We start from the raw sequence: 10,311 nt of genomic DNA, 5'->3' as shown, positions 1-10,311 counted from the left end.
ATGTGGAGTGCGGCTCTGCAGGTGGAGGTCGGTGCTGGAGGCTCCATTATTCTCTATGTGGAGTGGGGCTCTGCGGGTGGAGGTCGGTGCTGGAGGCCCCATTATTCTCTATGTGGAGTGCGGCTCTGCAGGTGGAGGTAAGTGCTGGAGGCCCCATTATTCTCTATGTGGAGTGTGGCTCTGCGGGTGGAGGTTGGTGCTGGAGGCTCCATTATTCTCTATGTGGAGTGCGGCTCTGCGGGTGGAGGTCGGTGCTGGAGGCTCCATTATTCTCTATGTGGAGTGGGGCTCTGCGGGTGGAGGTCGGTGCTGGAGGCTCCATTATTCTCTATGTGGAGTGGGGCTCTGCGGGTGGAGGTCGGTGCTGGAGGCTCCATTATTCTCTATGTGGAGTGCGGCTCTGCGGGTGGAGGTCGGTGCTGGAGGCCCCATTATTCTCTATGTGGAGTGCGGCTCTGCGGGTGGAGGTCGGTGCTGGAGGCTCCATTATTCTCTATGTGGAGTGCGGCTCTGCGGGTGGAGGTCGGTGCTGGAGGCTCCATTATTCTCTATGTGGAGTGGGGCTCTGCGGGTGGAGGTCGGTGCTGGAGGCTCCATTATTCTCTATGTGGAGTGCGGCTCTGCGGGTGGAGGTCGGTGCTGGAGGCCCCATTATTCTCTATGTGGAGTGCGGCTCTGCAGGTGGAGGTCAGTGCTGGAGGCTCCATTATTCTCTATGTGGAGTGTGGCTCTGCGGGTGGAGGTCGGTGCTGGAGGCTCCATTATTCTCTATGTGGAGGGGGGCTCTGCGGGTGGAGGTCGGTGCTGGAGGCTCCATTATTCTCTATGTGGAGTGGGGCTCTGCGGGTGGAGGTCGGTGCTGGAGGCTCCATTATTCTCTATGTGGAGTGCGGCTCTGCGGGTGGAGGTCGGTGCTGGAGGCCCCATTATTCTCTATGTGGAGTGCGGCTCTGCGGGTGGAGGTCGGTGCTGGAGGCTCCATTATTCTCTATGTGGAGTGGGGCTCTGCGGGTGGAGGTCGGTGCTGGAGGCTCCATTATTCTCTATGTGGAGTGCGGCTCTGCGGGTGGAGGTCGGTGCTGGAGGCCCCATTATTCTCTATGTGGAGTGCGGCTCTGCGGGTGGAGGTCGGTGCTGGAGGCTCCATTATTCTCTATGTGGAGTGCGGCTCTGCGGGTGGAGGTCGGTGCTGGAGGCTCCATTATTCTCTATGTGGAGTGCGGCTCTGCGGGTGGAGGTCGGTGCTGGAGGCTCCATTATTCTCTATGTGGAGTGTGGCTCTGCGGGTGGAGGTCGGTGCTGGAGGCCCCATTATTCTCTATGTGGAGTGCGCCTCTGCGGGTGGAGGTCGGTGCTGGAGGCTCCATTATTCTCTATGTGGAGTGGCTCTGCGGGTGGAGGTCGGTGCTGGAGGATCCATTATTCTCTATGTGGAGTGGCTCTGCGGGTGGAGGTCGGTGCTGGAGGATCCATTATTCTCTATGTGGAGTGGCTCTGCGGGTGGAGGTCGGTGCTGGAGGCTCCATTATTCTCTATGTGGAGTGGCTCTGCGGGTGGAGGTCGGTGCTGGAGGCTCCATTATTCTCTATGTGGAGTGGCTCTGCGGGTGGAGGTCGGTGCTGGAGGCTCCATTATTCTCTATGTGGAGTGGCTCTGCGGGTGGAGGTCGGTGCTGGAGGATCCATTATTCTCTATGTGGAGTGGCTCTGCGGGTGGAGGTCGGTGCTGGAGGCTCCATTATTCTCTATGTGGAGTACGGCTCTGCGGGTGGAGGTCGGTGCTGGAGGCTCCATTATTCTCTATGTGGAGTGCGGCTCTGCGGGTGGAGGTCGGTGCTGGAGGCTCCATTATTCTCTATGTGGAGTACGGCTCTGCGGGTGGAGGTCAGTGCTGGAGGCTCCATTATTCTCTATGTGGAGTGCGGCTCTGCGGGTGGAGGTCGGTGCTGGAGGCCCCATTATTCTCTATGGGGAGTGCGGCTCTGCGGGTGGAGGTCGGTGCTGGAGGCTCCATTATTCTCTATGTGGAGTGCGGCTCTGCGGGTGGAGGTCGGTGCTGGAGGCTCCATTATTCTCTATGTGGAGTGTGGCTCTGCGGGTGGAGGTCGGTGCTGGAGGCTCCATTATTCTCTGTGTGGAGGTCGGTGCTGGAGGCTCCATTATTCTCTATGTGGAGTGCGGCTCTGCGGGTGGAGGTCAGTGCTGGAGGCTCCATTATTCTCTATGTGGAGTGCGGCTCTGCGGGTGGAGGTCGGTGCTGGAGGCTCCATTATTCTCTATGTGGAGTGCGGCTCTGCGGGTGGAGGTCGGTGCTGGAGGCCCCATTATTCTCTTTGTGGAGTGCGGCTCTGCGGGTGGAGGTAGGTGCTGGAGGCTCCATTATTCTCTATGTGGAGTGCGGCTCTGCGGGTGGAGGTCGGTGCTGGAGGCCCCATTATTCTCTATGTGGAGTGCGGCTCTGCGGGTGGAGGTCGGTGCTGGAGGCCCCATAATTCTCTATGTGGAGTGCGGCTCTGCGGGTGGAGGTCGGTGCTGGAGGCTCCATTATTCTCTATGTAGAGTGTGGCTCTACGATTCGTGACCCCCGTCACGTGACGAGGGGGGCCCACAGAGTCTGAACTGCCCCGGGCCCTGGCTACCCTTAATCCACCCCTGTGGGCACCCCTAGACATCCGACCTCTCTGGGACGCTCATATTGACATGGGCAGCCCTGGACTCCCAGCCTGATGTGGGCACCCCTAGACATCCGACCTCTCTGGGACCCCGGGACGCCCATATTGACATGACCAGCCCTGGACTCCCAGCCTGATGTGGGCACCTCTAGAATGACATGGGCACCCCTAGACATCCGACTTCTCTGGGACCCCGGGACACCCATATTGACATGGGCAGCCCTGGACTCCCAGCCTGATGTGGGCACCTCTAGAATGACATGGGCACCCCTAGACATCCGACCTCTCTGGGACCCCGGGACACCCATATTGACATGGGCAGCCCTAGACTCCCAGCCTGATGTGGGCACCTCTAGAATGACATTGGCACCCCTAGACATCCGACCTCTCTGGGACACCCATGTTGACATGGGCAGCCCTCGACTCCCAGCCTGATGTGGGCACCTCTAGAATGACATGGGCACCCCTAGACATCCGACCTCTCTGGGACCCCGGGATGCCCATATTGACATGGGAAGCCCTGGACTCCCAGCCTGATGTGGGCACCCCTAGACATCCAGTCTCTCTGGGACCCCGGGATGCCCATGTTGACATGGGCAGCCCTGGACTCCCAGCCTGATGTGGGTACCTCTAGAATGACATGGGCACCCCTAGACATCCGACCTCTCTAGGACCCCGGGATGCCCATATTGACATGGGCAGCCCTGGAATCCCAGCCTGATGTGGGCACCTCTAGAATGACATGGGCACCCCTAGACATCCGACCTCTCTGGGACCCCGGGACGCCCATATTGACATGGGCAGCCCTGGACTTCCAGCCTTTCTGGTACCCCCTTACACGCCTGGTCTGACAATGGCACACCTGGATGTCTGGCTTCTCTGGGACCCCCCAGACTGATGTGAGCATTCCTGGATGTTCGGCCTCTCTGGTACTCCACGGACACCCACCCCTGGACGCTCGGACTGACGTGGGCACCCCTGGAAGTCCAGCCTCTCTTTGGGCCATGCACAAGCTATAACCTGCTCACCCGTTACCTAATCTGTACAATGCCGGCAACTGGGTATGGGGGGGGGGGGGTCTGTACTGTGATTGGTAGCTCCTGCTGCAATGGAAATCACTAGCCCCCGTGCTGTCCGCTGGGTCCGTGGCAACAGTGGCCACCCCAATCCCCCACCAGCAGAGAACACACACAGCCTTTGTACAGTCAGATTTATTATCACATTTTCTACGATCGGCAAATACATGGGCGACAGCTTAATATCTGCACAGAGAAGCTCTTTATTCATTATAGTGGTAGCGGCTCCATCAGATATCAATACAACGGCGCCATCCCGTGGTCATAAGGAAAAAACACCTAAACAAATGGTTCCTAGCCTCCAACCGACCCGCCGTGACCTCTGTGGTTCATGTCACCAACGTGCATGGAGTCCTAGGGCAGTCGCTGTTGTTGTCCTAGGTCTACGCCTAGCTGTGTGTGTGTGTTACTGCAGCGCTCCACCTCTGATCGCCATTCTCCAGGTCTATCCCTACGCCTAGCACTACATATATATATATATTTCTGCAGGGCTCCACCTCTGATCACCATTCTCCAGGTCTATCCCTACGCCTAGCACTACATATATATATTTCTGCAGGGCTCCACCTCTGATCACCATTCTCCAGGTCTATCCCTACGCCTAGCACTAAATATATATCTCTGCAGTGCTCCACCTCTGATCACCATTCTCCATGTCTATCCCTACGCCTAGCACTAAATATATATCTCTGCAGTGCTCCACCTCTGATCACCATTCTCCATGTCTATCCCTACGCCGAGCACTACATATATTTCTGCAGCGCTCCACCTCTGATCGCCATTCTCCAGGTCTATCCCTACGCCTAGCACTACATATATGTATTTCTGCAGCTCTCCACCTCTGATCACCATTCGCCAGGTCTATCCCTACGCCTAGCACTACATATATGTATTTCTGCAGCTCTCCACCTCTGATCACCATTCTCCAGGTCTATCCTTACACCTAGAACTACATATATGTATTTCTGCAGCTCTCCACCTCTGATCACCATTCGCCAGGTCTATCCCTACGCCTAGCACTACATATATGTATTTCTGCAGCTCTCCACCTCTGATCACCATTCTCCAGGTCTATCCCTACCGCCTAGCACTAAATATATTTATTTCTGCAGCGCTCCACCTCTCATCACCATTCTCCAGGTCTATCCTTACACCTAGCACTACATATATATATTTCTGCAACGCTCCACCGCTGATCACCATTCTCACGGTCTATCCCTACCGCCTAGCACTAAATATATTTATTTCTGCAGCGCTCCACCTCTGATCACCATTCTCCAGGTCTATCCCTACCGCCTAGCACTAAATATATTTATTTCTGCAGCGCTCCACCTCTGATCACCATTCTCCAGGTCTATCCTTACACCTAGCACTACATATATATATTTCTGCAACGCTCCACCTCGGATCACCATTCTCCAGGTCTATCCCTACGCCTTGCACTACATATATGTATTTCTGTAGCGCTCCACCTCTGATCACCATTCTCCAGGTCTATCCCTATGCCTAGCACTACATATATATATTTCTGCAGCGCTCCCACCTCTGATCACCATTCTCCAGGTCTAGCCCTACGCCTTCCACTACATATATGTATTTCTGTAGCGCTCCACCTCTGATCACCATTCTCCAGGTCTATCCCTACGCCTAGCACTACATATATATATCTCTGCAGCGCTCCACCTCTGATCACCATTCTCCAGGTCTATCCCTACGCCTAGCACTACATATATATATCTCTGCAGCGCTCCACCTCTGATCACCATTCTCCAGGTTTAATGTACAAAAGAAAAAAAATAAATGACACTGCTCTATGTTCTAGGTCTTGCCTGTAAATTACATCACGTCTTCCTATACTCCAGTCACATCCAGAGCTGCAGACACAAATCTACCGGCTTCGTGTGAAGGCTACACGATGCAGCCTGCTGTGAGGCATTATGGGAGATATGGTGTTTTACCAGGCACTGTATGGTTAAATGAAAAAAAAAAAAAGAAAAAACACAAAACTAAACACTACAACCCACACGACACAGCTGAGCGGGACCGATGCTCGGCAGCCGCGTGACTGCAGCTCTGGATGCAGCTCCGGTAGTGACTAGAGTAGGCCACCGTCCATAGAGCTTTAACACTCAGGTTAAGTCGCTACGTGGAGCCGTGAGGGTGTTGTAAAATATGCGACTACCAGAGGCTGCGACTATCCCTCTGTCCGCCCCCTAGTCTGGACACCACGTCATAAGCAGAGGGGTGCACATAATTCGTCAGACCAAGGTAGCCCAGTGACTGGATTCGCGGTGCGCAGCGATCGCTCGCGGCGAAGCTGACCTGCGAGCAGGTAAAGCTAATTCTGTTCACTTCAACCTTTTTTTTTCTTTTTTTTTTTTTTAATACTGAAATAAGGCAAAAATATCACAAAAAAACAAGAAACAAAAAACCTTAAAGAGGAATTAACCAGGCAAAATAGCAGTAGAGTGAACGCGGACGTACGCCATAACACGTACGGAGATGGAGACAGACCCCCGAATTACAGGACGGACAGGAGCCCGCACCCAGAATCCGGGGGCCACATATCGGGGTAGATACGGTCACACAGCCAACAGCCCGGCTCTGGGAGCGTACCTGCCACAGGTCTGTATGTAGGAGCAGGGGGCTGCGGCGGTACAGTATTGCGGTGTGCCGCCCCCCACCCGGCTCATACATACAGACGTTATATATACACATTATACATTCAGCACAATATACTTGTAATAAGCTGTACGAGAATTATATACAAGCAGTGAGCGCGGGGGCGTCACTGTACACAACCCCCAGAAAACAAGGGCACCGATTATATACACGTGGCCCCCCCATGATGGCGGGGCCAGGAGCAGCGGACGTGCTGGATACCAGCTCCTGCCCTAATACATTCTTGTGGGGAAGGGAAACATGAAGCCCACAGCAAACAGACGCTTTTCCCCCCCCTCTCTTTTTAGGCAAATTAGCGTTTTTTTTTTCCTTTGAAGTCCTATGTACACAGTATAGCTCCAGAAAGTTTGCAAGGGCTTTCTATTATTTTGGAGGGTGGGGTGGGAGACATGAAGGTCCCCATCCCGGGCCCCCGGGAAGTCCTAACAATGTCCAGCGGCCTTGGTCAGCCTTTAAACACTGCTTTGTCGGAGAGCACCTCCTGGAAGGGTTCACTTTGCGATTTCCCCCACTGGTGGGTACAAATCTCTCGGCCAGTCCACAGATAAACCCTTTTAGCTTGTTAGAAGGTGGCACTCCTGAAGTTTTCGTAGGGACCCACAGCCGCTAAGACGCCTTCCCGACTGCCGGAGAAGCTCCTGAAGAAGGTTCGTAGAGCTGGTCCCGTCTGCTCCGCAGAAGGGTGGCGGAGAGCGGCGGTGTCAATATTAAGGCAACGGCACCGTACACGCCCCAAAGCTACGTCGGCTTTTCCTCCGGACCCTTGAGAAAGTCTGTCCGAGGGGGTCCGTCATCCCATCATCTCCGCCATTGGTGTCCACGTTGGGACGGTTTGTAAACAAAAGCAGAATAAAAACATTAACTGAGGAGGAAGGGAAGAACACAAACGGTCTGGGAAATCAGGAGTAAGAACAGGTACCGGGTCCTCAGACAACAAAAATTAAAAAAATAGGTTCATAAAAAAAAAAAAAAAAAACAACACAGTCACACAGAAGGCAAAGGTGCAAATCCTCCAAATAAACACTGAAAGGCCCAAAACTGGGGGGCGGTCCCGTGTGGGCCCCGGACAGATGTGGCCGAGGGCCCCAAGTCCTGGCGCCCAGTAATGCTCCAGATCCTGCTAACAGCGTATGCCATCCTTCATGGGCATCGTCTATTGAAAAGTAAGTGCATCCTTTATGAGCAGAAGGGAAAATAGCACAATTTTTTAACAGTTCAAAAAGGGATCAGGGTTTTTTTTTTTTCTTTTTTTTTTTTTCAGCTGTTTTTGTAACAAAAAAAAAAAAAAATCACAACATTTTACATCTGTGCAAAAAATAACCATTAAAAATGAAGATCCCCCCTTCAAAATTGCTAAGTGCATTCTTCAAGTTTTGATGGATTAACCCCCCCCCTTTCGACCCTCCCCAAATTCGACAGAACTCAAAGCAGGGCGTTGCCGTTTTGCAAGAAGCGCTGAAAACTTTTTTTTCTTTGTTTTTAATTCCTTTTTTTTAATTATTATTTTTTGTTCTTTTTTATTTTTTTTTCTCTTTATTCTTTTTTTTATTTTTTTTTAAACAAAATATATTTAGCAAAAAAAAAAGAAAAATATTTTTTGAGGAAAGTGTATTTGGCTGTATTTCTTCTTTTCCCAAAATAATATATATATATATTTTTTTTTTTTATATTTTACCATATCCGTTGCCGGAATACTTAACTTTCATACAAAAAAAAAAAGAAAATGGAAGAAAAAAACAAAAAAAACAAAAACTCCAAAATCAGAAACTGTCACGTTAAAAAAAAAACAACTTAAGAAATTAAAGAAAGTCAAAAATACAAAAGGTCCATTTCTAACAAACAGTCAAAGGTCAATAAATCCAGTTTACCCTCCTTTCGGGTGTTTTTTTTTTTTTTTTTTTTTTTAATTTTCTTAGTTTAAAAAAATATATTAAAAAAAAAAGGAAAAAAAAGAAAATTAGATTTTTGATCAGTTTCTGTAAAGTGCATTTTTTAAGGTGCTTTAAAATGAGTGCATTATGTTTAGGGGAGTGGGGAGGGAACGCAGACGCCCCCCCCCCTCCCTGGCTCTGGGTGGGATTACACCCACCCCCTCCTTTTCTAAGTCTCTGCCCCCCCTCGTGCGGAGGAAGGGTAAAGTTTGCAGTGCAGTACACCTGCCGAAAACAAGAGAAGTCGGCAGCTTAGGTAAAGATGGCGTCAGAGGAAGACGAGCGCCTCAGTAGTCGTCGATAGCTTCCATCTCGTTAGGGGAGCCATGTAGGGAGTAACCTGGGGGGCAAACACAAAAATAATCACTATAGCAATGGCTGGACGCCGCGTCATGGCAGGTCCTCCAGTGCACAGCGCCCCCCAGCAGTGACTGTGATGCCCCTCACAATATGGGCAGGGCACCACTAAGGTGGGCAGGGAGTTGCATGGTAAGGGGCCGCAGGACCACCATACCTACCCAGTATGCTGGGGTCTGAGTGTAACATGTGAAACCGCCTCTTCATCTTACTGCTCTGGACGTCGTATCCGCTGCTCGGCTTGGAATTCTGCGGTGGTGGAAACATGGAGGGCGCTAACCAGGCGGCTTCCTGCAGCGGGAGAGGGCGAAGGTGAGGCATCATGGCTGCTCCTCACCTAACATTGTCTCCGTAACTACATGCAGTGTACCGCTGTGAACACAGATCTGGGTGTGACTGGAGGACCCTACCTGCTGACGTTGGCTGGCTTTGTACTTTGCTCGTCGTTCCAAGAACTGTTTAGCGAATTCTTTGGCTTCAAGTGTTTCCCCAAGACAGGAGCGGATGTAATCATGGACGTCGTACGGAGACTCCAGTTCTTTCAGGAAGGCCACTAATGTGGGGACTGAGGAGAGAGGGACACAGAAGGCATCAGCCGAGCGGCCACAGGGGGACGTCAGCGCGGGCACAGGGGGACGTCGGCGCAGCCAATTAACAGCAGCATCTCACCGTCCAGGTTGTTGGATGTGTTCAGGATGTGTAACATTTGCTCGCACCACTGAGTGAACCCGTCTGAAGGCTTAATTCCCTGCAGTAGTTTCAGGAGCTTCTCCTCGTCATCTGTTTTCTTGCGCCGGGCAGAAGCAGAATACGAGTCACTGGGGGTGAAAGAAGCAGTTCAGGGTTGCAGGGCTGGTGGGGCTGGAGTGACACACAGGGCTCCGGGAAAGGTGGTAGAGCGACACACAGGGCGGCGGGGGGTTGGGGGGTAGAGCGACACACAGGGCGGCGGGGGGTTGGGGGGTAGAGCGACACACAGGGCGGCGGGGGGTTGGGGGGGGTAGAGCGACACACAGGGCGGGGGGGGTAGTAGAGCGACACACAGGGCGGGGGGGGGGTAGAGCGACACACAGGGCGGCGGGGGGGTAGAGCGACACACAGGGCGGCGGGGGGGTAGAGCGACACACAGGGCGGCGGGGGGGGTAGAGCGACACACAGGGGGGGGGGGGTAGAGCGACACAGGGCGGCGGGGGGGGTAGAGCGACACAGGGCGGCGGGGGGGGTAGAGCGACACACAGGGCGGCGGGGGGGGGGTAGAGCGACACACAGGGCGGCGGGGGGGGGGGTAGAGCGACACAGGGCGGCGGGGGGGGGGTAGAGCGACACACAGGGCGGCGGGGGGGGGGTAGAGCGACACACAGGGCGGCGGGGGGGGTAGAGCGACACACAGGGCGGCGGGGGGTAGAGCGACAGGACAGGCGGGGGGTAGAGCGACAGGACAGGCGGGGGGTAGAGCGACAGGACAGGCGGGGGGTAGAGCGACAGGACAGGCGGGGGGTAGAGCGACAGGACAGGCGGGGGGTAGAGCGACAGGACAGGCGGGGGGTAGAGCGACAGGACAGGCGGGGGGTAGAGCGACAGGACAGGCGGGGGG

The 10,311-nt window shown here is 53.6% G+C and overlaps 1 protein-coding gene across 4 annotated transcripts in view; it reads right to left on the bottom strand.

Annotated features, from left to right (window-relative positions):
• Window positions 1-3,866: 3,866 nt before the first annotated feature.
• GIGYF1 (GRB10 interacting GYF protein 1) overlaps window positions 3,867-10,311 on the bottom strand; it is a 30,009-nt gene continuing 23,564 nt past the window's right edge. For all 4 annotated transcript variants that reach the window (XM_073583682.1, XM_073583681.1, XM_073583684.1 and 1 more), the window contains 4 exons: window positions 9,387-9,535; window positions 9,128-9,282; window positions 8,879-9,008; window positions 3,867-8,700 (listed from right to left, as the gene is read on the bottom strand). In XM_073583682.1, coding sequence (XP_073439783.1) covers window positions 8,648-8,700; window positions 8,879-9,008; window positions 9,128-9,282; window positions 9,387-9,535 — 487 coding nt within the window. In that variant the 3' untranslated portion in view covers window positions 3,867-8,647. The remainder of the gene's footprint in view (window positions 8,701-8,878; window positions 9,009-9,127; window positions 9,283-9,386; window positions 9,536-10,311) is intronic.

The sequence above is a fragment of the Dendrobates tinctorius genome, unplaced genomic scaffold (assembly GCF_039654945.1).
Source record: "Dendrobates tinctorius isolate UK_male_01 unplaced genomic scaffold, ASM3965494v1 ptg000080l, whole genome shotgun sequence".
Lineage (NCBI taxonomy): Eukaryota > Metazoa > Chordata > Amphibia > Anura > Dendrobatidae > Dendrobates > Dendrobates tinctorius.
The sequence above is the reverse complement of the archived record's forward strand: the minus strand, read 5'-3'. Positions and strand labels throughout refer to the sequence as shown.